The sequence below is a fragment of the Oncorhynchus clarkii genome, chromosome 20 (assembly GCF_045791955.1).
Source record: "Oncorhynchus clarkii lewisi isolate Uvic-CL-2024 chromosome 20, UVic_Ocla_1.0, whole genome shotgun sequence".
NCBI lineage: Eukaryota > Metazoa > Chordata > Actinopteri > Salmoniformes > Salmonidae > Oncorhynchus > Oncorhynchus clarkii.
This window is the reverse complement of record NC_092166.1, coordinates 41,137,371-41,164,715: the sequence shown is the minus strand read 5'-3', so window position 1 is coordinate 41,164,715 and position 27,345 is coordinate 41,137,371. Positions and strand designations below refer to the sequence as shown.

Here is a 27,345-nt window from a genome sequence, read left to right as displayed (position 1 = left end):
GGGGTGTCCTATTGAGGGTTGATGGTGGAGGTGCTGGGGGTGTCCTATTGAGGGTTGATGGTAAAGGTGCTGGGGGTGTCCTATTGAGGGTTGATGGGGATGGTGGAGGTGCCTGGGGTGTCCTACTGAGGGCAAAGGGACCTATTGGGGAGGGGATTCTTCATGGAGGCACATTCAGTCATAATTTTGTTAATTATATTATTATACATTTATTTATTTATTTATTATTTTTTTCGATTATTATAACTGTTTACTGTGATTATGGATATGCACTCACTTTTTCGCCCAGAGTACACATTTTTGATTTATTATTTGTATTATTATTTTATTATTACTACTGTACCTACATTATTAAAAACTAAAAAAGAAAAGTGTAAAAAAAATGTAGGAAAAGCCATAAGAGGGAAAAGCACGGTGGGATGGATAGAGAGAACAGTAGAGGGCTTTGAAAACTATTATTGCTTAAATAACCACTTCCTTTTGTGACGAGAGTCTAATACTTCCACACATCAGAGGACATGATAGGTCACCAAAAATTATTCAGAAGTGTGCCAGGCCTTGCAGTCCCAAGATTGAAGGGAGGGAGGCAAGGAAATAGCCTTGCCGAAATACTACACCCCCCCTCTAATTTCCTCAATTTTGTGGCTATAGTCAGATACTTTCTGTGGCCCACATCTGAGTCAAATACTCTCTATAGAACAAACTCCATGTCAGGATAGGCAACCAAATTAATAATTAATGTATGTGTTTTATATTAAACATAGAGGAGGGAGTAAAATAGGCAAGCAATAAACATTTCAGAACAACTACTAGTCAAATAAGACATGGGAGAGATGATGAATTTTGACAGAGATTTATTTATCAACGAATACACTTGAAACAAATAGCCAAACCGAAAACTGCAGACATTACTAGTCCCCCCCCCCCCCCCCCCCCCCGTGATCAAACCGACATGAAAAAGGTAATGAAACGTTGCCTAATGTGATCAGAAAGTCGCAGCAATGAAGAATTGAGTGTGTGCTCGTTCACGCGAAGGGGGATGGGGGAATTCTGTCAGGGGGGAGCTTTTCGGCACCATGCCGGCCAGCAGCAGAGAAATCCTCTCCACACCTGCAGAGCCACTGGGGATGTTAAACACCATTTTGGCCACTCTTGCCAGGCTGGGCAGAGATGCAGAGTTGTTTTTTTTATTTTCTATAGGTAGGCCTAATGGTTTTTAGGCAAAATAACCCAATCAAAACAGAAAGCTCCTTGAACGTGGGAACATGCCAGACCTATAGGGCCAAAGTCAATTATGGCCTGTTAAATAGGTAATAGAACAAAAATGAACAAAACGTTTAAGAGATCAGTTTTTTTGTTTATAAATACTTTGCTACAATGACACACTTAATTAGCCACCCACCTCGTTCCTTTCTTTTAGCATGTGCACATAACAAGTAGGTTACACCATCATGCTTTTGGGATACGTGTCTTATCAGATTCCACAATGATTCTTTAGTTGTGGACATTACATCACAGCCCTCACTCTCTTGCTCTTGGTCCTCATTGTTGTAAGTCACCTTGATTTAGCACCTGTGTTTTATTAGCTTCTTTATGAAAATATTTAGCGAACTCCATGACAGTAGCTAAAGCAAGGGGCTATAGCAGCACACAAGTAGACTACAAATGCATGCTGGGCCGGGCGTGCCCTGAGCTAGTGAAGTCAGCACTACTGGAGCGCTACTGGAACAAAATTGGGTGGGCGAGAAGACCAACGCTCCACCCTTTGGGAATCTTGCTCCAAGCTCCAGTCAAATTGGGCACGCTCTGCTCCTCGCTCCACTCCAGCTCTGCTCCGCTCACAGACTCTGTAGCCCCCACACACACCCACTGGCAAATATTTACAGCTGGCAGGCAGATGCTGGAATAAGTTTCTGAGTGACAGTGAGAGCTTTGCATAAATGCTTTGTTGCGATTTTTGTAGCACCCCCCCAAAAAAATGCCTGGAATGTGAAATATCATTATTCACCAGTTCCCATGCTTTTAAAATAACGGTTCTGTTCCGGAACTGTAGATAGATTACTTTTGTTTTCGGTTCGGGTAATGTACCTCAAATAATTACATTTTCGGTTCTGTTCCCTGAACCCTCAGGGGAATTCTCTGTATGTACTATGTTGTACATATTTATCTATGTACATATATTCAATTCATAATGACAGTGTGACACAGTTCAAGCTGATTCTACCTATGTCTGAAATGGCACCCTATTCCCTATATAGTGTACTATTTTAGACCAAGACCAAAGGGCTCTGGTCAAAAGTAATGCACTATATTGGGAATAGGGTGCCATAGGGTGCCATTATGTGTGCCCTGAGTTTGATAGGCAGAGGAGTTGGGCTGTATGTGAGTGAGTATTGTAGGTGTTGGGGTGTGAACATTAGTCAGAGGCTCGGTCTAACTCAGCCTTTGTGGCCGTGTCCACTGAGTCAGAAAATGCCAGCTGAGTAAGTATGTCTGCACTCATATAGGTTGCCCACTCACTGAGACACAGTCAAAATTACAGTGAAATTACCTGAAGTCTGAAAACAAACCCTTATTATTCATGTTGACAAGAGTCAGCTGGATATTGGGGAATTGTGAATTGCTGCTTTCGGCATTTCAGCTAATCAGATTGCGCATTTCTCCTAACCCATTTTCTATGACAAATCATGTTTTATTTAAGATTACAATTAGTGCCTTCTTAACTTTCTGTCTAGACACGTAGGCTACACAGTGGATATCACTAGAGTGACTGTGTAGGGTTGTCTAGGCTTGGCCGGTCTTACGACCGTGAGGAAAGTGTTCGCTAGGCTAGTGGGGTGTATTTTTGGAGCGAAGTTTGTCCCAGATCCTCTGCATGACCAGCCAGCTGAAGGCAGGGCTGTAGTGTGAGAGGTGCTGGGCCCATGGCCAGGCCAGCCTTACTTTGAGGAGTATGGACAGGTGAGTGTGGGTCTACCGAGCACACCCCACTGAGGCCCTGCACCAAGCCAGTAGAAACATGGTCTGGGTTGTGTTCCAAATGGTGTCCTATTCCCTACATACTGTAATGCACACATTTTGACCGGAGCCCTATATGAGCCCTGGTCAAAAGTAGTGGACTATATAGGGAATAGGGTGGCATTTTGGACACACACCTCGGGTGGATTGTAAAGCTTGGCTGTTCCCTTGTATTTATTAGCAAACAATGCTATCTGGTTCATTTCATAGCCTCTCTGTTTGACAGACACAGCAGTTAATTTACAAAGAGGTTCTAGCTATGTTTAACTTTCCAACAGGTATATAAGTGGCAATCACTCCAACAAACATAGGATCTGCAGTGCAGCCTGTGTGGCCTAGCCTGATCCCAGATCTGTTTGTGCTTTTGCCAACTCCATTGCTGTCATTGTCGTAGCCCAACATGAGTGACAAGGACTTGGCATGGTAGCACAAACAGATTGGCACTCAGGTTACATGTGACCTTGTCTGCCTAGTAACAATAAGTGAAGTGTTAGATCACAATGGAGATGTGCTGTTGTCTCTATGGAGCGTGTTTATACTGTTTAAACTCCTTCCATGCCATGTCAAATGAAGCGTCAGCCCGTCAATTAGGGGTGGCTTAGTGGTGTACAAGGAGATTAGCGTGGGCTGCGTCATAAATGGCACCCTATTGCCTATTTGGTGCATTACTTTTGACCAGAGGCCTGCCATTTGGGACGCAACCTGACATGACCTTTGGCTGCTAAGAGCAAGGGGTCATAGATAAAAATAGTTTAGGCTCGCTCACATTTTGGCATAGAGAAATTTGAGTCAGCTAGAGATGATATAGCAAGGATTAGTCTTGAACCACAACATGGAACATACATTTACATATTAGTTATTTAAGCATACACTTTTGTCCAGAGGGACTTGACATTTATAGTCGACTTGGTGTGCATTTCAATCTGCATCCCAAATGGCACCCTATTCCCGAAATAGTGCACTACTTTTGACCATATTTTGGACACAGTTTTAATGACACATTTCAAATCACTACGTCATCAGTTTGACAAGGGCACTGTGGTACTTTATTTGGGTCTCTCATTGATTGTCTTCAATTTGAAAATGAGTGCTATGGTTCGTTAATCGGTTCTTCCCCCTTTAAGAATCAGAGTAAGAGAGAGAGTATCGAAAGACGAGAGCGGCGTCCAAAGGGCCCCTGCAGAGCGGGGTCCAGCTCCAGAGCCCCCAGTGAAGAGACACCGAGATCGTGCTCACACCACCACAGCTCACTACATGCCCCAACGTGGCCACAGCTCTGACCCTGCCACCTACAAAAGGACTGGCCCCTGCTCTCAGGCCTCCCAACCTGCCTTCGCCCACGTCCCATACCCCCACGCCTCAGCACCACGCACACACACATCAGGCCCCGCCATGGGCCACCAGGGTACCCATCAGGGGAGTCACCAGGCGACCCACATGGACCCTCAGCCTTACCTAGCCATGCCGGCCCCTGTGACCACCAAGCTCCCTGGAGCCCCTGTGGTGGAGGTGGATACTACAAGGAGGAGGGTGAGCACTGACCACATCTACACGACCCAGAGGGAGACCCACAGGGAGGGCAGGCAGGCGCTGAGAGAGGAGGTTCACACCGAGGGGCTGCTGAAGAGCCGGAAGGCCGTGCTGCCCTCAGAGATCCGCCGCAGGGAGAAGAGTGTGGATGACCCCCAGAGAGGGGAGCCCCACCTGGGGCCAGTCAGCCGCCAGGACGACTCCACCACCTCAACCGCCATGGAGTATGAGAGCTATAAGTCTGGAGGGAGGAGAACGAGTCGGGCGGACTCGGAGGAGTGGGAGACTAGGCCCAGGGAGCAGCAGCAGCACTGGTCCAGCCACAGCCAGGACACAAAGGAGACAGGTCCAGTCAGTCGCATGGAGACCTCCCACTCCCAGCCCAGCCAGCAGCAACAGGCTCCTGAGCCTCTCCAGCAGCATCCGCACCCCCAGAGTCAGCAGGACCTCCAAGGTCAACACGGCCTGCAGGACCAGCAGCAGGGTGACTCGGCCGTCTACCTCCAGAGGGGTGCCTACCTCCCTCAGGCCAGACACAGGAGCATGGAGCCAGCCGGGCAGGCTGGGCCCCCCAAGCTCAAAGTCCGCACGCGCTCCATGTCCGACATCGGCGTAAGTCAGCGCTCGGCTGCCTATAGGAGCATGGAGAGGGCAGCCGCCAGCAGAGAGGCTACCATGGCAGCCCACCTGGCCAGGGAGGGAGGGGTGGCAGTGGGGGTACTGCCCAATGGGGAGGTGGGGACCTTGGATACCAGGGTCTCCGTGGCCCAGCTCCGACACTCATATCTGGAGAACGCCAACAGGAAGCCGGAGCTGTAGGTGGAACAGCATGTTTAATCTCTTTAATCAGTTTGCTTTGTCTAACACTAATATAGACTCTCATCCTAACATGAGGCTTGAGATGTTTCTGCTTGTGTGTTTTTTGAGTGCAGTATATTGAATAATCAAACGTGATATCAAGAGATCTTCTAAGCAAGTATGGGGGGATAACTTATTATTTGTTTAGCCAGCTGCTTGGACATATTCTGTTATTGTCAGCCTGTTGGGCAAACTTGATGGGGTTTGTTGCTGCATGTTGTGCTGTGTGTGGGTTCGGACACAATTGGGCTGGTGACAAAATCCCTCATTTTGGGGACAGTTAATTTTTGCGGTGTGATCGTCTTGTGCGTGACTTCACCTCTAACCTGGATGTCTGGATTGCTGTGGAAGAAAACTGACCTTGCCGTTCGTTCTCTCACTATTATCCTCATTTTCTGTTGCCTTCGTCGCTCTCTCCATCCCAACACGTGACCCTACAAAGGGAGCCAACTAAAGTAGAGCTTACTGCCATGGAAGTAGATCCGGCTGCTGGGAGCGCTGATCGGGAGCGTGGCACAGCACGGAGGCCGCGGCGCTACATCACCCCTGGAGACATCCGCAAGTCCTCTGAGAGATTTAGGACGCAGCCCATAACCACTGCAGAGCGGCTAGAGTCTGATAGGTGAGAGGTTTAGGACTCTGCCCATAACCTCTGCAGAGCGGCTAGAGTCTGATATCTGAGAGGTTTTAGGACTCTGCCCATAACCTCTGCAGAGCGGCTAGAGTCTGATAGGTGAGAGGTTTAGGACAGTACGTAACCTCTGCAGAGCGGCTGGAGTCTGATAGGTGAGAGGTTTAGGACAGTCCGTAACCTCTGCAGAGTCTGATAGGTATTGAAGGCCCTGAGGGACAGGTCTCTCAGAAAAGGTACACAGAATACATTTGCTAAGATCACCAGTGGGTGCACTGTGGACAGTGGCTTTTCTTTCTTCCCCTGGAGTTTGTGGGATACATGGTGCAGACCATGGGGATTTTATGCTCTCAATAAATGTGTCTCTTGTGCCGTATAGCAAAAGACCATTCTTGAGTCTATTTGGATCAATGTCTTGTTTGTTTTCTCCCTCAGGTCTCGTCTGAGTCCAACCGAGCTACAGAACCCAGAAGGCAAGTATCAGTGGAGATGATTTGCTTTATTTAGTTACCAACACCACTCTTAGTTGAATAACTATTCATTAGCCATAATGCTCACCATCTGACAACACAATGGATGGATGTGTCTGAGGGATTTGTTGAGGTTAACAAAGATTAGAATGGTGTTGAACAAAGAATAAACCTCCTCTAGATTCATTTACTGTGTCTGGCAGGGTGATTTTAGGTTACATGTGTTTGAGGTCAAGGAAATACATTCACACCAGGGTTGGGGTCAATTTGTAATTTCTGAAATGAATAAAATTCAACCCATGAATTGCACTCCTCAGTGGGTTTACCTTAGTATTGTGGATGTGTTGTGGACTGACAATTGTTCGCCCTTCCCTTTTTCAGCTGACGAAGAGAAGCTTGATGAGAGAGCTAAGATGAGTGTGGCTGCTAAGAGGTCACTATTTAGGGTACAGTATCTGCCTTGTGTGTAGTTGTTTACATTGAGGGCCGGTTTCCCACATATTAAGCCTAGTGCTGAACTAAAACGATTTCAATTGACATTCTCCATTGAGCATGCTTTCAGTCCAGGACTAGACTTAATCTGTGTCGGGGAACCGTCGCAAATAGTATATTCCCATGGTTTGATGCATATTGTTGATGAGCAGAGATTTACTATAAGCATGTGTCTCTTCGTTCCACTCCACAGGAGCTGGAGAAGACCACAGATAGCGTCCCCAAACCGCGGTCCCGTAACCCTGCCGTGGAGAGGCGCCTGAGACGAGTCCAGGACCGTGCGCGCACACAGCCTATCACCAATGAGGAAGTGGACATCGCTCACACGTACGTCTGACACTCTCTGATCATTACTAAGTGCTGCCTTGCCCTCATTTTGTTTACAATGGAAGGGTAAAAAAATGACAACTCTTGGCCAAAGCAAAGATATTCTTTCCAATCTCTCTTCTTGTGATGTTCTTGTTTGACTCTTTTCCCCCGTCTACTTCTTTTTTTTTCTCTGATTCTCTTGTCTGCTGCTTTGTGACTTCTCTCACTTTTATCTCTCTTTCTCTCTCTCTCTCTCTCGCTATCTCTCTCTCTATCTCTCTGTGACTCCTTTCCCTATGTGACTGTCCCTGTCTATGTGGGACACCTTTCTGCACATATAAAGTGTCTCTGCTCTGTCCTCACAATCGGTGACGGTCCACACCACAGTAGCACGTATCCCCAGCCCCACTGTAGTCAGCACCACCATGACCAGTTACAGGTGTGTGTGTGTGTGTGTGTGTGCTCGACATGGGCTTACCATGGGTTTACCTAATTGATATACAATTAAACCTCGCATGCCTCCTCTCTTCTCTTACTCCATGCAAGACTGATGTTTTTCATCTTCCATTTAGCTTTGCATTTTCTTGAGTGGCAATGCATGGATATAAGTTATTATTGATTCATTCATAGTGTTTCAAAAAATTGCAGTACATTTCTGAAATCCTAGTTGATTCCGGATGTCCTTCTTATTCCGTGATTCAAGGAATCTTCCAACTGGGATTCCTGGAAAACATGGGAATCTGGGGATATTTACCATCATTTTGAAACTTCATTAATTCATCTGATAGTTAACCCACTGTTCCTAGGCCGTCATTGAAAATAAGAATTTGTTCTTAACTGACTTGCCTAGTTAAATAAAGGTAAAATAAAGAAAATCTGTAGTTGTTGTCTAGAGCTACAGGTGGAATGTACTAGGCAGGCAGACATCTGCTCTACAGTGCCCTCTGCTGTTTATAGTGTTCATATTGCCCACTCACATGCTGCTTGCTTGTTTTCTTGGAATAGCTGTGTGAAGTTGAACCTTATATGGGGAATAAACTTGTTTTAAAACAATAGATTCTTTAGTACATTTCAACTCCGCAAGCATTAGGGGAGAGTGGGGTAAGTTGAGCCCTTTTTTACATTCAGCAACACTACATCCAGGGAAATATAGTTTTCTTTCTAACAAAGAACTCTACATATATTTCAGGATTTTGTGTATCCCTGAAAATAATCAGAATTCATGTAAACATAACCATTTTTATTTTAAAATAAGTTATCTCTTGGCACAACTTACCCCTGGTATGGGCAGGGTATGTTGAGCCACCTTGGGGTAAGTGGGTGATGGTGCTGGTTAGGTCAAAGTTTTCATGGAATGGGGGTTTGGTATATTGTATATCTTAAATAATATGTATGCTATATTCAGATATAGATTTGTCTGTTAAATATTACTTACCCTTCCATTTATTGACCAGTTGTCTGGGACATGGATGCTGTTTCCGAAGTGACAATTTGTAGGCACGTTCTCTGCATTTGAGGTCCATGCAACTGGTCCGCAAAATTCTTGATTAGCAAGCTCGGAATCCGTCTCGTCAGATAAGACCTTGTATGCCTCTGATACTCTATCAAAGCCTCTCATTCGTACAGGTACATGTTTGTGTTCTTTTTTTTGTCATTGTAACTCTTCAGTATCATTCAGTCAATTTTTTTTCATCCAAAACTTCCTTGGCTGCTTTCTCAAGAACCTCAAGGGGAGCTAGACCCCTGCCTGTTTTACATTTGTATACACAGGGCATGATGATGTCTGCTCTGTAACAATACAAACGGCTATCCTGAGTTCATAAGCATGACACACGGCAAATTACTATGCATACTGGTCCCGATTCAGACGTTTTGATTTAAGCACTAGTTGGTATTCAGACTTAGGAAATCTATAATTTTTTTACACGTTTTGATTTAAGCACTAGTTGGTATTCAGACTTAGCGTATGCAGGTGCGTAATGGGTTTTGCAGGAGTGGCTCCCTTGCGCACACTAAATAAATACAATTAAACTACTGAAAACCCTCCCACTTGCTAGCCAACCGATTTTCTTGTGGAGTTTTTATTCAATAGGGTTTTCAGTACATTTATGTAAAGCCTTCCCTTTAAATATGGTGTACCATTCATTTAAAAAAAAATCTTGACAGTCTCAGTAGAAAATACTGTTTATCGAGAGATAATCGATGTTATCGATGTTCAGAATAGGGATCAATGAAAGAAAGCCATCTAAATACCTGCATATTCGTCTCCTTTTCAGCACCAATTGGTAGATAGAAAAATATTCTGATCTTTATTTAGGGTATGGGAAGTATTTATGAACCATACATAAACAGAGTTGGACAGCCTTTGCACACAACATATATAAAACATACAGTGGTTTCATGTATCCTGAAAGTTGCCATATTAAAATGGTTCAATCCATGACGTATTGGAAGGTGAGAAGTGAACAATAGGGTTTGAGCAATAGTCCTATAAATCTACCCTAATCTTCACTAATCACAGAACTGTGATGACAAAAGGTCCTGTTTGTCGTGAAACGTGCGCCAGGCGCCAGGTTTAACCTGCTAGGTATGGTCTGCGTTCCATAATGATTCAAATAAGCTACACGTCCCAAGTTATTGCACAACTTGTAATACTTTATCCTAATCTGATCCACTATTTGTAGCGACCATCAGGACCAACCACACAGATGTGACAGTGGAAAGAAAGGTAAACTAACGATGTAATGGTATGATGCGAAATGTAGGCTACAAATTGAAGGAAACTAACAGTCATTTCACCCAAGTGACAGTTATGTATGTGGCTACCAATAGTGGCTAGTATTCATATGAGAGAAATGGTTCAAAATAACTGAAAAGTTCGGGCAGACTTGAAAAGAGGCCAAAATACCTGTCAAATTGACATGCTTTTCCGTTTGCTGAAATATGACTGCTTTCACAATTACATCCAGCGATCATAAGGTAAACTAGGTCTAAAACATTTGTCGTTTATATTTACAATCCATTTATCCAAACGGATTAGCTCTTATCAATTTATAAATTACAATGCATGGAGATCATTCTATCGGAAAAATGAATTCAAATTACATTTTTTTTAAATTATCTAAATAAATACTTTTTCCATGTGGTTTCTTCCTTCACAGGTTGTCACTAATTAACATGGTCACAAAGTCATAAACCCTGCCTGCTTCTACAATTTGTCCTCTTAAAATCTAATTTTAAGCCTAACCCACACATTAACCATAACCTTAACCACACTGCTAACCTTATGCTTAATGCTATCTTTAAATTACGACCGAAAAGCACATTATTGTTTTCATGACTTTTTACAATAGCCAATTTTGACTTTGTGTTTGGGCTATCTAGTGGAAACAATGAAATGATGACCTCTTCCTAAATATTTGGTCACATGATTTGTTTTGTGTATGGTTTCCTAGAAAGAAAGGGTGGCTCAACGTACCCCACTCTCCCCTACTGCTTTCAGTGTTGTTTGTACTCTTTAAGGGATAGTTCACCTAAATTACAAAATGGCATATTGAGATTCCTTGTAAACAGTCCGTGGACGAGATAAGACAGCAATCCATGCTGTCTTTGGTTTTGGTTATATTTTTGGTTTTGTTTACCTAGCCATGTCATTTTGTAATGCGGGTGAGAACTATCCCTTTAAGTTCCTATGTTGAAATGTGTCACACGTCTTCTAAAGCTATGACTGAGGGAGAAAAGGTCAAAGGTAAAGCCAGTTAAAGCTCAGTGTGTCAGGTTCACGTGTCGGGCGAGCGCGTAGCACCCGGTTTGTTTACCGACTGAGGTTAAACTTAACATGCTGAGAGAACCAACCGTCCATATCCTCTAGTACAGATGGCCGACTGCATGAGCACCATGATTATCTCAGTGCAGGCCTCACACATCTACTTATAACTCCTGTTGCCGCCCAATGGCTACATCTTGATTCTCCACCCTTCTCCAAAGTATGCACTTGCCAATGCTTACTACCCTTATCCATCATCCTGAGTGCTCCACTCTCCTATGCTTTTAAATCCATGACAGGGAGTGTACAATTGCACTCTTTCAGAGAAGGGTGGAGAATCGGGCTGCAGCGTTTCGGTATCATGTTCTGATCAGGAATATCAATGACTGAACTTGATGCTATTCACAGGATACTGTACATGCTTTATGGAGATGAGTAGTTAGTTTGATCATAAGTATCACCAGGGCTTAAGCATTATTGTGTTCATGTGGTTGAGCTCAGTGCAAACTTCTGATTCGTCTGACTATTAACAATGTAGTATTGCCACTTCACAGAATGTGTTTTGATTACCTAATTGATCATCTAGCATGTTGACATGCTCTTGCTAGATACTGTCCGTCAATTGTACAGTATGGTACATTATAATACAGTGTCATATATGGCCCTACAGCTGTTAACTCATAGCAGCACAATCTGCACTCATCCCCTGTGTGCGTGTGTGTCTGTGTGTGTGTCTGTGTGTGTGTGTGTCTGTGTCTGTGTCTGTGTCTGTGTCTGTGTGTCTGTGTGTGCTTCCTCCTCCCAGCCTGCAGGAGGCATCGCAGCACGGCTCTATGGTGCGGAGCATTGGAGAGCAGGACGGGGAGAAAGAAAGGGAGAGGGAGGCCCAGCCCAAAGGAGATGGAGCAGGGCCTGGGCCTGACGAGATAATGGAGGACTTGGGTCCAGATGAGCCCGACCTTTCAACTCTCAGGTAAAAAGAGAGAATGTGCTCAACTCTTATCCTCTTATGTAAACACATTAAAGGGTGTTTGGAAGCAAAAATAGATCAATATTGAAAAAAATAGCAAATAGCCAGCATTCACTTCATAAGTTGTAATTGAAGCTTGGTTTTAATTCTCTTTGAACTCATGGAAACATGTCTTAAATTTTACAACTTGATTTGAGATGGGTCGACACCCTGAAAGAAGTCTATGGGCCAGGAGAAACTGTAATCCATGTTTCTTTAAATAGCCACTAAAAACTTCAGCTAACTTGACTTACCGCTAGCTAACATTCAATGGAAGTGATGGGGACATAGACCCTAGTGACAGACCACACACTGACATACAGTATGTTACCTTTCCCCTCACAGCCTTGCAGAGAAGATGGCCCTGTTCAACCAGCTGTCCAAGCAGCCCTCAAATCCTGCTGCAGAGGGGGCTGGGGCCTCCAGGGGCGACACCCGTCAGCGCAGAGCCAACAGCCGCTTCCAGACCCAGCCTATTACCCAGGGAGAGGTGGATCAGGTATAGAGTCCTGCCCCTCTCTCAACCCAGATAGACAATGGACATGTTTCACTTATCCACCCTTGTCCAGAAGTGTGCACATGGATTTTAAAGCATAGGGATGATTTAAGCAGTGGCTGGAGGGAGGTTCCACCATTGTTAAATTCATGTGAGATAGTGTGCAAGTGCACACCTAGGGATAACGGTGGAGAATCGGGACCACAAAATGTTGGGCTTCCTTTCTCTTGCTTTTCAAAACTGTAGCCTCAAGCCTTGTGTCAAGCCTTACACCGAGGGCCAGTTTCCCTGACCCAAATTAAGCCTCGTCCTGGACTAAAACACCACCAATGGAGATTCTCCATATTTTTGGAAACTAGTTTCTCTTTGCCCTGATACAACTACAGGTTGATCATTCCATGTAAACACTAAAGAACTTACACAATCACGCCCTTAGTAAGTGATCCAAGTCTCAAGAAAATATTCAAGAAAAGCAGCCTAATATTGAACTGAAACATTCATGTGAACTAGTATAAAACGACCCTCTAAGTGAAGTAATGCTGTGCCCGTACAGGAGATAGATCCTATGGTTACCTCTCTTCCTCCTCCACCTCCTCCTCCGTTGACTAAGAGAGAACAAGTAGGAGCCTGCCTAGCAACCTGCCTAAACATTGCCGCTGACTGGTAGTGCCCTGCTCATAGTATCCTAAAAGCTTGTGTGCGTTCGTTTGGCGAGCCTTGATGCCCATTAACAGTATGGCTTGGTGTTTACGGCTAGGTTAATGAAGATGTTGAAATGCTCAGCCCTCACAGAGTCCACGTTTTTAATTCAGGCATTCACTTTGAAGATGTGACGTAACCACACAGTGCGTCATTCATATAGTCATTTAAGGACTACAGTAGCCGTGACATTATGCTGCTACGTTGTGCTTGCTTACAGAAGACTTTGGCATGGAAGCACCGTAGTGTTTAGTGACTACAACGATATTCTGCCACAAGATGCTTTAGTATCGTGTTAGCAAGAGAGTTCTGCTCTTCTAAAATGCTTATCCAGTGGCTGAATAAGTATGCATGAACACTTCAGTAATACTATTTCTAGGAATGTATTCGACTCCGATGCATGCAAGGTTGGTTCTTGTGCAAATGCTGTCTTGTCTTGAAAATCGAGTGTACAGTGAAGGTGAATACATTCAGATTTGGATGGAATGTTATTGGTTTAATTCATGTTGATTAGGTCGATGGAGGGCGTCACATTTCGACCCATCGTCAAAGATGGTAGGGAAGTTGTGTTCATGCATGCTGCTTGGTTCTAAGGTTGCACTGAAGGTGAAGGTCATTTTAAGAATGGGAAAGGGTAAGTGCTCACTTGCAGGTGAACATCACAGAAGAGAATCACTCCTAAAAAGCAGGATGAATTATAATGCATTTTAATAATTATAATTTAATAATTATAATGCATTTTAATGATATGATTATGCACTACTAAAGAAAATGACCTATTACAGTGGTTTCCATTGGTAATTTATTATGAATGGGGTAAATGGGATATGGTCAGGGGCAATGACTTGTGAATTGTGATATTATTTGTATGACAGGTATATGTTGTCATACTTGAGTAAAAGTAAAGATACCTTGATGGAAAAATCACTCAAGTAAAAGTAAAAATCACTCAGAAAAATTCTACTTGAGTAAAAGTATTTGGTTTAAAATATACCTAAGTATCAAAAGTAAAAGTATACATTATTTCAAATTCCTTATATCAAGCAAACCAGATACCCCAAACCAGATACCCCAAAAAACTACTTAAGTAGTACTTTAAATTATTTTTACTTAAGTACTTTACACCACTGCCCAGGCCTGCCTTGTCTAAGGCATGTTTTGTTTAGATTTGGCGATAGTGTTTTTGTATGACCAAATGTGAAGAGCTACTGGATCGGTTTCATCACTTACTGTATCTGTTCTGACTGCATGTTGTCCTTTCCCCATCCCTTTATCCCTCCATCCCTTTATCCCTCCATCCCTCCATCCCTTTATCCCTCCATCCCTTTATCCCTCCATCCCTTTATCCCTCCATCCCTTTATTCCTCCATCCCTTTATCCCTCCATCCCTTTATCCCTCCATCCCTTTATCCCCATCCCTTTATCCCTCCATCCCTTTATCCCTCCATCCCTTTATCCCTCCATCCCTTTATCCCTCCATCCCTTTATCCCTCCATCCCTTTATCCCCCATCCCTTTATCCCCCATCCCTTTATCCCTCCATCCCTTTATCCCTCCATCCCTTTATCCCCCATCCCTTTATCCCCCATCCCTTTATCCCCCATCCCTTTATCCCTCCATCCCTTTATCCCCCATCCCTTTATCCCCCATCCCTTTATCCCTCCATCCCTTTATCCCCCATCCCTTTATCCCTCCATCCCTATATCCCTCCATCCCTTTATCCCTCCATCCCTTTATCCCTCCATCCCTTTATCCCTCCATCCCTTTATCCCTCCATCCCTTTATCCCTCCATCCCTTTATCCCCCATCCCTTTATCCCCCATCCCTTTATCCCTCCATCCCTTTATCCCTCCATCCCTTTATCCCCCATCCCTTTATCCCCCATCCCTTTATCCCCCATCCCTTTATCCCTCCATCCCTTTATCCCCCATCCCTTTATCCCCCATCCCTTTATCCCTCCATCCCTTTATCCCCCATCCCTTTATCCCTCCATCCCTATATCCCTCCATCCCTTTATCCCTCCATCCCTTTATCCCTCCATCCCTCCATCCCTTTATCCCTCCATCCCTTTATCCCTCCATCCCTTTATCCCTCCATCCCTTTATCCCCCATCCCTTTATCCCTCCATCCCTTTATCCCTCCATCCCTTTATCCCTCCATCCCTTTATCCCCCATCCCTTTATCTCCCATCCATTTATCCCCCATCCCGTTATCCCTCCATCCCTTTATCCCCCATCCCTTTATCCCTCATCCCTTTATCCCCCATCCCTTTATCCCTCCATCCCTTTATCCCTCCATCCCTTTATCCCTCCATCCCTTTATCCCCCATCCCTTTATCCCTCCATATCTTTATCCCTCCATCCCTTTATCCCTCCATCCCTTTATCCCTCCATCCCTTTATCCCTCCATCCCTTTATCCCCCCATCCCTTTATCCCTCCATCCCTTTATCCCCCATCCCTTTATCCCCCATCCCTTTATTCCTCCATCCCTTTATCCCTCCACCCCTTTATCCCCCATCCCTTTATCCCTCCATCCCTTTATCCCTCCATCCCTTTATCCCTCCATCCCTTTATCCCTCCATCCCTTTATCCCCCATCCCTTTATCCCTCCATCCCTTTATCCCTCCATCCCTTTATCCTCCATCCCTTTATCCCCCATCCCTTTATCCCTCCATCCCTTTATCCCTCCATCCCTTTATCCCCCATCCCTTTATCCCCCATCCCTTTATCCCTCCATCCCTTTATCCCCCATCCCTTTATCCCCCATCCATTTATCCCCCATCCCTTTATCCCTCCATCCCTTTATCCCTCCATCCCTCCATCCCTCCATCCCTTTATCCCTCCATCCCTTTATCCCTCCATCCCTTTATCCCTCCATCCCTTTATCCCCCATCCCTTTATCCCCCATCCCTTTATCCCTCCATCCCTTTATCCCCCATCTCTTTATCCCTCCATCCCTTTATCCCTCCATCCCTTTATCCCTCCATCCCTTTATCCCTCCATCCCTTTATCCCTCCATCCCTTTATCCCCCATCCCTTTATCCCTCCATCCCTTTATCCCTCCATCCCTTTATCCCTCCATTCCTTTATCCCTCCATCCCTTTATCCCCCATCCCTTTATCCCTCCATCCCTTTATCCCGTCGTGTCCCCCGCCATTCATCCGTCCATTCATTCATTTATTCATCCCTCCCTCCATCCCTCCTCTCACTTCCTGCAGCTGCAGAATGGTGGAGGAGGGGTCAAGCTGGAGCCGCTGTCTGCCTCTTTGGTCCGCTCCGTGGCAGCCGTCACCTCCCAGGTCTCGGTCGCCACGGTAACCACGGCGACTTCCAGCAGCAGCAACGTCCACCTTGGAAAATCTACGGCCGTTCCCTACAACCCCCCCACCACCACCACCACCCAGGAAAGGGGAGGGGTGAGGTGTGTGTTTCCTTATGTGTCAAATAATTCAGCCTTCACTGGTATTGAAACCATGAATTGTCTGTCTGTCTGTGTGTGTCGTCTGTCTGTGTGTTTCTTTCTCTCGCTCTGTGTCTCCCACCCCCCCCCCACCCCCCCCTCTCAGGTACTTCAGCCTGACCAAGGGCGGTGACTCCTCCGGTTTCCCTGAACCAGATCTGTACTCCCCTGGCCCTCCCCTTTCAGAGCAGCAACCGCAGCAGCAGGCTCACAGTAGAGGAGCCGGAGAGAGAGGAGGAGACAGTGGCGGAGCTCCTGGAGCCAGTCGCTCCTTCACTGGCCACAGAGAGAGAGAGGAGGAGGAGGATGTGTGGGAAGGAGGGGCCAGCAGAGAGGAGAGGGAGAGCTGTGCTAGTAGTGGTGCTGGAGGCAGCAGCAGTAAGGGAAGGCTCCACTCCCCCGACAGGGACAGCAGACAGCAGCACTATCAGCCCCCAGCCCCAGAGCCCCAGGCACGGCACACCAACAGTAGCCAGCGGGAGTCCATCGAGCTTCCCTCTTTGAGTCACGGGAGGGGTGAGTTGCTGGTGGAGCCCAGGCAGCACAGAGACAGAGATAAATACGGCAGTAGCAGCAGCATCACCCGGGAGAGGGAAGAGCACGGGAGCTACCTGGGAGAGACACACAGCTCAGAGAGACACACAGAGCTGCAGCACACAGCAGACAGAGAGAACACACGGAGCAGCAGGAGCAGGGAACTCCTCTCAGGTAGGAAACACATACCATTGTATACCTCCCAAAAGGCACAACTGTAGTCCCTACGTAGCACACTACTTTGACCAATGCTGAACAAACATGCATGTAGACTAGAGGAATATTTATATGCATTCATTATACGGACGGTTGATGCACTCAAGACGTTTTTTCAATTCAGAAGAGTGCACTATATAGGGAATATGGCACCATTTGGGATGAGGACAAGAGAAATATCTTATTGTCTCCTGGATTATGCAGCATGTTAATTGCATGACTCTTTCCATTGGCTACACACTGCCTCCGTCTGCGGTTTGATTTGTCTTAATGCCTAATGCTCATCACATCACAGACACTATCTGACAGACAGGAAGACTAGAGACACGGCTTCAGCTGAATCTAATTAGCATATTTGTACATACATTTGTCCCCGCGGCTCCCTTTGTCTGCAAATATAGGACCACTCTTACTGACAAGGTTGTCTGTAATTGTGATTCCAAATGGAAATCAAGTATGATTGAGGTGTGGATATGTTTTTGTGGATGTCAATGGATGGATGTCAGTGTTGCAGGCTTTGGTTTACGCATTGGCATTGTGCTCCGCCGTGCCGGTAGGGCAGATAAACAGTGCAGATAGACAGCGTAACACGGCTGGCCCATCCGTCTGTGTGTCTGGATGACCGTCAGCAAACATTGTGTCCAGAGGATGCGGGGTCGTCTTTTCTTCAAGCATGCGAGAGAGAGAACACTCGTAGAGAACAATGGAAAGGAACCCTAAAAGGAACGGAGAACAATTGTCCGTGCATGAATGAGCACGGACATTCGAGACGACGGCTGAGCATCAGAGACCGTGTGAACTGAACACCGATCATGACGATTGTATGCAGGATCTTGGCAGTCGCGAATGTGTGTCTGTACGCGGTGTGCGCACGTGCGTATGTGTGCATGTGTGCTATGAAGGGCTGCCATTGGGGTCTGCTTCTCCCCCTGTGTGAGTATTGATTACACTGTGGATTTATTACAATGCAATTTCTGTGTGCGTGTATGTGGCTGTCTATATGTCTACAGACACCGAGCACACCAGTGTGTCATTGAGAACTGTGACAACAGCGGCAGAGGCCAGGAGTGTCTCTCACACCTCCAGTAACCAGCGGAAACAGCAGCAGATCCAGTCTTTCACCCAGTCTCCCCCACAAACTGAGCCCCAGCCATACTCCAAACCTCACCAGCACTTCACCCAGGAACCTCCAGCCCAATCCCAGCCCAAGCCCCAGGAAAGGGAGAGGAGCTTCACCCAGCCACTACCCAAGCCTTACTCTCAGCTAATCCCTCACACTCAACCCAGACCCCTGTCCTTATCCCAGCCTCCTCCTCCCCAGACCGCCCCCCAGACTCTGCCCAAGCCCACGTCCTTCCCTCAGCCGCTGGTCAAGTCTCAGTCCCTGCCTCTGGACCACAGTGACCACATCACAGGACACAGTGTCTCCGACCTCCTCTCCCCCAGCGAAACAGAACTCTCAGAGATGTCCTCCAAACAGATGTCCATTAAAGAAAGGTTAGTCTGTGCCTGGGTTTCTGTGATTGGGTAACAATTCCAACTGTAGTTCAAATGGGGGTGGTTACATGGCAGGATGTTGTACTGTACGTACGTTTCCAGAAATACTGGTTGGAGGATTCCAAATGTCCTGCTTATTCCCTTCTGATGCTAGGAATCTTCCAACCATCATTTCTATACTTATGGGAAAGTTAATGGAATTTTGTTATTGTCTGAATGGGCTCTCTGTTGTGAAAGATGCAGGTATTATTCAGGCGACATAGCGCCTTGCCAAAGATTTAAACTTTTTTCGCCTTGTTGTCTGTGTAAAAAAACGTGACGATGTAAAGAATATGAGACAGAATGAGGCGGTGGTGAATGAGCCCCTGCTTGCGTCCCAAATGGTAGTCTATTCCCTTCGTAGTGCACTAGTTTCATAAGGCTCTGGTGAAAAGTAGGGCACCATATAGGGAATAGGCAGCCATTTGGGGCACCCTCAGAGTCCCCCTGTGTCCTTGTGGGATCTAAGTTTCTGCCTCTCTTTGAGGTGAAAGTGATTTATTTCTGGCCACGGTGCATTTTCCCTCTTTGTTCCTGGAGAGAGGAGAGGTAGGAGACAGAGATCAGGCTGCAGTCTGTAGACATCCTTAGGTGGTGTCCCAGTGTCCCAAATGGCACCCGTGTTCTGTTCCCTATATATTGCACTACTTATGACCTGACTGCATCCCAAATCCCACTCTGCCAACCCCGTACCCCCAAAAAAGTAGTGAACTATAAATGGAATAGGGTGCCATTTGGGGTGCATCCTTAGAGATTAAAAGCTGTTTCAGTAGATTTAGATACTGTTCTACAGTACTGCTCTCATCTTGGCCCTGTCAGACTGTTAGTAGCTTGGTTTCCATGCAATTGGCAACAGATTTTCATGCGAATATTCTAAAATCCGCAAAAAGAAAATATGCGCATTCCAGTGGTGTGTTTCCACCAAACAGACGCGTTGTGTATAGAAGTGCATGATGATGTAGTTCATGCAAAATTTACTTTTTAGCTTAAGATTTCATGTACCTATGTGTCCCGTCTCTGTCAGGCCGGCCCTGCTAGAGAAGAGTGGTGAGGAGGTTAACCTCTCTCTCTCTCTCTTCCTTTCATTCCTTCTTTCGCCCAGGCTGGCCCTGTTGAAGAAGAGTGGTGAAGAGGACTGGAGGAACAGGATCAATAAGAAGCAGGAAGTGGTAAAGGTGGCTGTGACTGAGAGACACTCCACAGTACAAGGACAGGGATGGGAGGCAGAGCAGACCTACAAGAAGAAGGTGAGACTACACACAGCTGGACCTCCAAATTGAATCTTGAAAGAGAAGCCCCATTTTGGGCTCAAAGAGATACAAACAAAAACACTCGGTGGAGATTCACTGTACTGCACTATAACTACAACAGTACAACAAGCAGCATCCCCACACCTCACAAAATGTCTATTGAGATCATATGATAACGAATGAAATGTGTTTCAACAACCCAGACTTTGTCATACTGAACCATCATTACTCAACCCGTTACCCATGCAGTACTAAATGATTACAGTAAGGTGGATTTAGATGCATTCACACCGTTCGTGTGCTCATTGTTTTTGTTATACTTAAAGTTAAAGATGCACTCTCAAACTTTTTGTTCATGAAAGTGATGCTCACCTTCCAAAAGTGGTCCCTGTTTTTTGTGCACAACGTCATCCGTTTTGTGACATGCTACACATTTGTTGTGCTTACAATTTTTAGTAGTCTCATTAGGGCACTCTTCCTGGTTGCCATTTTAAAGGGGCCTCTCGTGGTCTTTATGTGAGGGTGCCTTTCATTTCCCCCTTGCCATTCATCAGCCCCATCTGCTCCACTGTGAGATCAGCTCAGCTTAGTGGGCTGGTGCCCCCTTTATCCCAATTGGCTCCCTATTGTGCCCTTCTTTTGACCATAGTTTGACCACAGCCCTATGGACCTTGATCAAAAGAAGTGCACTATATAGGGAATAGGGTGCTATTTGGGACCAGTGCCTTGGGCCAACACAGCCCTGCATGGAACATATGGGCCAGTCTCCCTGTGGAATTAGCAATCTGGGGCCTTGGAGAAATCTCTTTTCTACTTTACACTGGGACAAGAGCAAGTCAAAATTGCTCACTCTGATTGAAGATTGAGTTTCACTTAAACTAGTGCTAATGCCACCAATATGTAATTTGACGATATGGTTACAGAATGGCATGTGATTATATGTATTATTTAATGTACAGTCTTTTTACTGTACAGTTTTACGTTGAATTAATGAATTAGTCTACCCTATGCCACTTCACAAAAATGCTGGTTTAACTGAGCATATTCAGTTTATATCTAAAACAGAGACACAGACTTCTTGGAATAATTGAATCGCCCCTCCTTTCTGTTAATGATGCACCCCATTGTGCTGTAATCTGGGTCAAATCCTGTCTGTTTGTGTACTTAATACTTCATGTTAAATCCTCCCGTTGATCACACTTCTTCTAAGCCTCATGTTACAGTAGCAACAGTAATGGGTTGAGGCTAGGGTTGTAATTGAAAGATTTTGGGCACTGGCCAGTTTGGCTAGCAGACCACAATTTCTACTAGCCAAGGTGACATTCTACCAGCCAAGATTCCAAAATATATGTCACGCAATATTTGATAAGCCAACATTTCTGTCTTATTTGGCACATTTTCTACTAGGCTAGCCTAGAACTAGCCTTCTCCCTTTGAACGTGTTCTGTGTTTCCCCTGTCTTCAGGAGGAAGGGATGGTTATTGATGAGTTCGCTGCTGTCACTGTGTCTGACCAGCTGTGGGTAAGGCCTGACGACAGTGCTGTGCCCCAGTGCCAACGGTGGTCCACTGAGCTCTGTGTGTGACCTGCTGCTTCTTTGACTCTTCTGTTCTGTTCTGTTGTTCACTGCTGTTCAGTGTTGCTGTGGTCTGATGAGGGTTGAACGTTCCCCAAATTCCCAGGTTTTCCAGAAATCCCAGCTGAAGAATTCCCTGATTTTCCTACTTATTCCCTCCTTGGAAAACCTGGACATTTTGGGCAAATTACCAGAAATGTGCTACTCTAGTTGTTCACTACTCTTCAGTGTTGTTGTTCACTGCTCTTCAGTGTTGCCGTTCACTAGTCTTCAGTTGCTGTGGTCGGATCCTATCCTACCTCTGATGGTTTGTGGCTGTGTTAGAGGATGCTGGTGATGGACTTGACTCTGCTTCTTTTTCTAAGCTTTCGATTGAACTTCTTGCACTTTTGCTTGGTTTGAAGTCAATATAGCTACGCTACAGTGTTCAGAGATGCGATGCGATGTGTTTGTTGCTACGTTGCTGCCAGTCACTGCTTGTTTTCCGCCTTGTTTTTTGCCTTTTGAACTGCACACTGCATAGTAGTGATGGAGAGAGCCATTCATCATACAGTGGTTCTTCCTTTCAACGTTTTGAGGTTATGCCGCAACCGTTTGTGGTAAATTGCGACATTCCGGCAACTATGGCTGACACTTAAATAACGTGCCATAGAATTCTGCGGCACTCCGCAGGCTGTGCAGCAGTACGCCACGACTTGTAAAGGAAGGACCACTGTAAGTCAGTAGTGACAGAACAATTGGCCTCTCTTCATGATTGTGTCACTGAGACAGTCGTCGCTGGCTTGTCTAGACCAGGGTTTCCCTTATTCGGTTCTGGGGTCCCGCCTGTGTCTGCGTTAAGTTTTTTGCCCTAGCACCCCACAGCTGATTCAAATAATCAAAGCATGATGAGTTGGTTATTTGAATCAGCTGCGTGATGGGTGTTAGCTACAGCAGCTGCAATGTGCATGGCCAGTTAACGATTAATTCGTATTCAAGCACCTCTGTATATGTTCATGATTAAACACTTAACAATTGCACGCCAGTGGTGGCTGGTGGGACTTTGAATCAGAGGACGGGCTCATAGTAATGGATGGAACGGAATATATGGAACGGTATCAAACACATCAAAGACATTGTTTCCATGAGTTGGATACTGTTCCATTTTTTCCATTCCAGCCATTGCTATGAGCCGTCCTCCCCTCACCAGACTCCTCTGTTGCATGTCTTTGCATTACATGTGAAGTGTATGGATGTGAGGGGCTCAGGCGAATGTGCTCTGGAGATGTTGTTTCTCTTTAAAGGGAGAAATACACTGTGAACCAGATAAAAGTTTGACTGGGGAACGCCGGCTCAGTCTGCTTCAGCCATGGAAACATCATCATGACTTCAGACTTGATTTATCCAAAATAATCTCTGTGAGTTGTCCCTCAGTGGCTCTCAGTATCTCGCTCTGGGTCTCTTTGTCACAATTATAATTTCTGGTTTGGAATGGTATGGTCTCTCTCCTTTGCATCCTTTCTCCAGTAGCGTTGGGGCGGTATCCAGATTTACATACCTTCAAAATACCCCGGTATACAGTATGATCATATACCTGGTAGCCCAACCCTACTCTCTAGCATTCCTCTGTATATGCCTGCCTGATTGTAACTTTCTTCCCTATCCCTCTCCATTTCCTCCCTCCACATCTCTTCTCCTCTTATCCACGTATCCAATCACCTCTGTCCTTAGGAGCCTGTATTTTCCTCCACATATTTTCCTCCAATCTCCCTTGGCCATAAGTGCCAAGTTATTGACCTTCATAGTCAGGTAAGAACACGCACCGGACCTGCCATGTTTCACTGTTCTGCCTGTTCTGGAATCTTGGGTTGTGTCTCAAATTGCACCCCATTCCTTATGTAGTGCACTACTTTTGACCAGGGCACATAATAGGGCTCTGGTCACCTATCCCGTATTTAGGGAACTACTTTTGACCAGAATCCTATGGGGCCTGGTCGAAAGTAGGGCATTATATAGGGATTAGGGTGTCATTTAAGACTCAGCCGGTGGTCTTCCATTATCCCTTCATGCATGTCATTGAAAGGTCTGTCTTTTCCCTGTCCACTAAAATCTCATTTGGTTACGTTAATGATTTGAACCCCTCCCCATATGGCTACTTATCTTACTGTACTCTGTCTCTTTGTTTGGTGTGTATGAGTAGTATTACACTTCTATGGGATAGTCCTACAAAGACAAAGCTACTGTACTTTGTAGCTATCATTTCCAAGGTTTTGTGGTTCTGTCCTCATATAATCAGAGCAGTTGTGGCTGGTGTCACTTTTAGGTCGGAGGATGGACGGAATTGTTGGAACGGCATGGTTTTTACGTGTTTGATACAATTCCAGCCTAATGGCTATGACTCATCCTCCGTTCACCAGCCACTACTGATTTCCACTTTTTTTTTTTTTGGTTCTCATATTATCAGAGTGGTACAGTGACCTTCAGTGGTGTAGTGGAGGGTAAACACTGTTTACGCACCTTTTTTAGTTTGCGTGAGCATTTACCCACCTTTTGCTGAAAAAATGCATTTAAAGTACAGGGAGCATTACTTTAGTCACAACGAACAGTGATCAACGTTATACTATTACATCACTGGTGACCTTACTGTACAGCATTTAACCCTATGTGAAACCCTGTACTAACCAGTAAGTAACAGTGTGTAACTGTGTGTGTTCAGAGGATGGGAGAGGAGATGGAGAACCAGGCTCAGATGTCCATAGAGGAGAGGAAGCAGATGATCTCCACACGGGAGGAGTCCTGGGTGTCTAAAGGCAAGGGGGTGGCCAACGACTCCACCCAGTACACCGTGGCTGCACGCATGGTCAAGAAAGGTTAGTACACTGTGGCTGCATGCATGGTCAAGAAAGGTTAGTACACTGTGGCTGCATGCATGGACAAGAAAGGTTAGTACACTGTGGCTGCACGCATGGTCAAGAAAGGTTAGTACACTGTGGCTGCATGCATGGTCAAGAAAGGTTAGTACACTGTGGCTGCACGCATGGTCAAGAAAGGTTAGTACACTGTGGCTGCACGCATGGTCAAGAAAGGTTAGTACACTGTGGCTGCACGCATGGTCAAGAAAGGTTAGTACACTGTGGCTGCACGCATGGTCAAGAAAGGTTAGTACACTGTGGCTGCATGCATGGTCAAGAAAGGTTAGTACACTGTGGCTGCATGCATGGTCAAGAAAGGTTAGTACACTGTGGCTGCATGCATGGACAAGAAAGGTTAGTACACTGTGGCTGCACGCATGGTCAAGAAAGGTTAGTACACTGTGGCTGCATGCATGGTCAAGAAAGGTTAGTACACTGTGGCTGCACGCATGGTCAAGAAAGGTTAGTACACTGTGGCTGCACGCATGGTCAAGAAAGGTTAGTACACTGTGGCTGCACGCATGGTCAAGAAAGGTTAGTACACTGTGGCTGCACGCATGGTCAAGAAAGGTTAGTACACTGTGGCTGCATGCATGGTCAAGAAAGGTTAGTACACTGTGGCTGCACGCATGGTCAAGAAAGGTCAGTACACTGTGGCTGCATGCATGGTCAAGAAAGGTTAGTACACTGTGGCTGCATGCATGGTCAAGAAAGGTCAGAGCATGGCCCACTGATGGTCAGCTGTTCGTGCACACAAAATATGTTCTCGAGGCAAGCCGAAGTTCGTAAGCCAAAGTCTACACACCTTTGTCGGTGGTTGGGCAACAGTAGGGATTCTTCAATTAAGTGTAGGTTGTCATTGTCAACGATAGACGACTCGTTTTCATGTAATTTTTTTCACTTGAGAAATACTGCACCAAACATCCTAGTTAGATGTAAAATTGCGCGTCTAAGATCTCCTGGGCAAAAACGTCTAAATTAATTACAGATTTCTGGAGTTATCTTAGATTAAATCTGAGTATTTTGAGGAAGTTTATACTGGCTACGGTGTCTCAAGGTGGACGAACTGTACTATTGCAGCTTTTTTCTCGTTTTTCAAGTGAAGGTCGAATGTATGCTAGTGTAACCGATGTGATATGGCTAGCTAGTTAGCGGTGGTGCGAGCTAATAGCGTTTCAATCGGTGACGTCACTCACTTTGAGACCTTAAAGTAGTCGTTCCCCTTGCTCTGCAAGGGCCGCGGCTTTTGTGGAGCGATGGGTAACGATGCTTCGTGGGTGACTGTTGTTGATGTGTGCAGAGGGTCCCTGATTCGAGCCCGGATAGGGGCGACTAAATTTATAATGTTACACGAGATTACCTGTTTGTTTTGCCTAGTGGAGTTCGGGTAGGCGCCAGCCAAACCAAAGCATGTGCAAGTCCACTGAGGCTACCCAACTACATCAATTTTTTAAATAATAATATCAAAACTATTTATTTCACAAAGGAAATTAATAGGCACCATACATAACAACGTATGAGATGATCACAACAACTACACACGAAAAGATATTAAACGAGAGGTTTTCTTTTAGAAAACCAAATCTCTATTTTTGATGTAAATGGCATGTTCTAGAAGGGTTCAGACACCTTTTTTTTTCACTTTTCTCATCCTCGTTGTGCAGTGTGGGGCCACTGAAAAAACATGATCAAAGGCTCCAAAAACATTCCTTTTAGAAATGGCAAATCTCTCAGTATAGTGATGCAGATCTTTAAATGTTGTACACATGAAATTGTGCCATTTCTAACTTTATCCGCAAGGTTCTATTCAATTTTGTTGAAACTCGAGTGATACCTGCCAAAATACAGGAAAACTTGAGAAAATGCAGGTGCTTCCACACAGGAAGTTCCAGACATTTGTACAATATATGCCAAGGCGCATTGAAACTGTTCTGGTGTCTCGTGGTGCCCCAAAGCCCTATTAAGACACTTTATGTTGGTGTTTCCTTTATTTTGGCAGTTACCTGGAGCAGCAGGCTACACGGAGAATGGCACAGCTGGATAGGGGAAACTGCTCGAGTCGCACAAAAGTAGTGAATATAACGTTGCGGATAAAGTTCAGAATGACACAGCTTCATTTGTACAACATCTAAAGACCTGCATCACTATGCTGACATCTTTGCTGTTTCTAAAAAGGGCCCCCATATTGCACAACAAAGGATGAGAAAGTGATTCGCTGTTTGGAGTAAGATTATAAAAGCAAGTGAAATCACAAAGGTTTCTGGACCATAGAGGATAGTATGATTTTCTTTCCTCTCAGAGTGTGTGTGTGGTTGTGTTTGCAGGTCTGGCAGCCTCTTCAGCCATCAGCCCCATCCTGTCTCCTGTCTCCACCAAACTCAAGAGCAACGTGCCTGTCATCAAACCGCAGGAGGGTCAGTCATACACTTAATGACAGATGCAGTGTAGGATTGCAGAATTCCAATTACTTTCCCCAAATTGTTCTGAAGTTCTGGTCGGAGGATACATGGATTTCCTGCTTATTTCCTCCTGATTCAAGGAATCTTCCAACCGAGATTTGGAGAACGTTACCAGAATTGTTTAACCCTAATCACGATCCTATGAA

General features: G+C 45.4%; 1 protein-coding gene across 7 annotated transcripts in view; it reads left to right on the top strand.

Annotated features, from left to right (window-relative positions):
* The window catches only part of LOC139376360 (supervillin b), a 70,879-nt gene that overhangs the window by 30,182 nt on the left and 13,352 nt on the right, over positions 1-27,345 (top strand). For 5 of the 7 annotated variants that reach the window (XM_071118805.1, XM_071118804.1, XM_071118802.1 and 2 more), the window contains 17 exons: positions 4,143-5,363; positions 5,849-6,028; positions 6,473-6,510; positions 6,889-6,953; positions 7,193-7,326; positions 7,652-7,747; positions 11,880-12,047; positions 12,429-12,582; positions 13,133-13,198; positions 16,496-16,698; positions 16,844-17,445; positions 18,498-18,984; positions 20,126-20,270; positions 21,739-21,795; positions 23,560-23,637; positions 24,545-24,698; positions 27,065-27,154. In XM_071118805.1, coding sequence (XP_070974906.1) covers positions 4,143-5,363; positions 5,849-6,028; positions 6,473-6,510; positions 6,889-6,953; positions 7,193-7,326; positions 7,652-7,747; positions 11,880-12,047; positions 12,429-12,582; positions 13,133-13,198; positions 16,496-16,698; positions 16,844-17,445; positions 18,498-18,984; positions 20,126-20,270; positions 21,739-21,795; positions 23,560-23,637; positions 24,545-24,698; positions 27,065-27,154 — 3,938 coding nt within the window. The remainder of the gene's footprint in view (positions 1-4,142; positions 5,364-5,848; positions 6,029-6,472; positions 6,511-6,888; positions 6,954-7,192; positions 7,327-7,651; positions 7,748-11,879; positions 12,048-12,428; positions 12,583-13,132; positions 13,199-16,495; positions 16,699-16,843; positions 17,446-18,497; positions 18,985-20,125; positions 20,271-21,738; positions 21,796-23,559; positions 23,638-24,544; positions 24,699-27,064; positions 27,155-27,345) is intronic. The other 2 variants (XM_071118803.1, XM_071118808.1) reach the window with 2 other exon arrangements.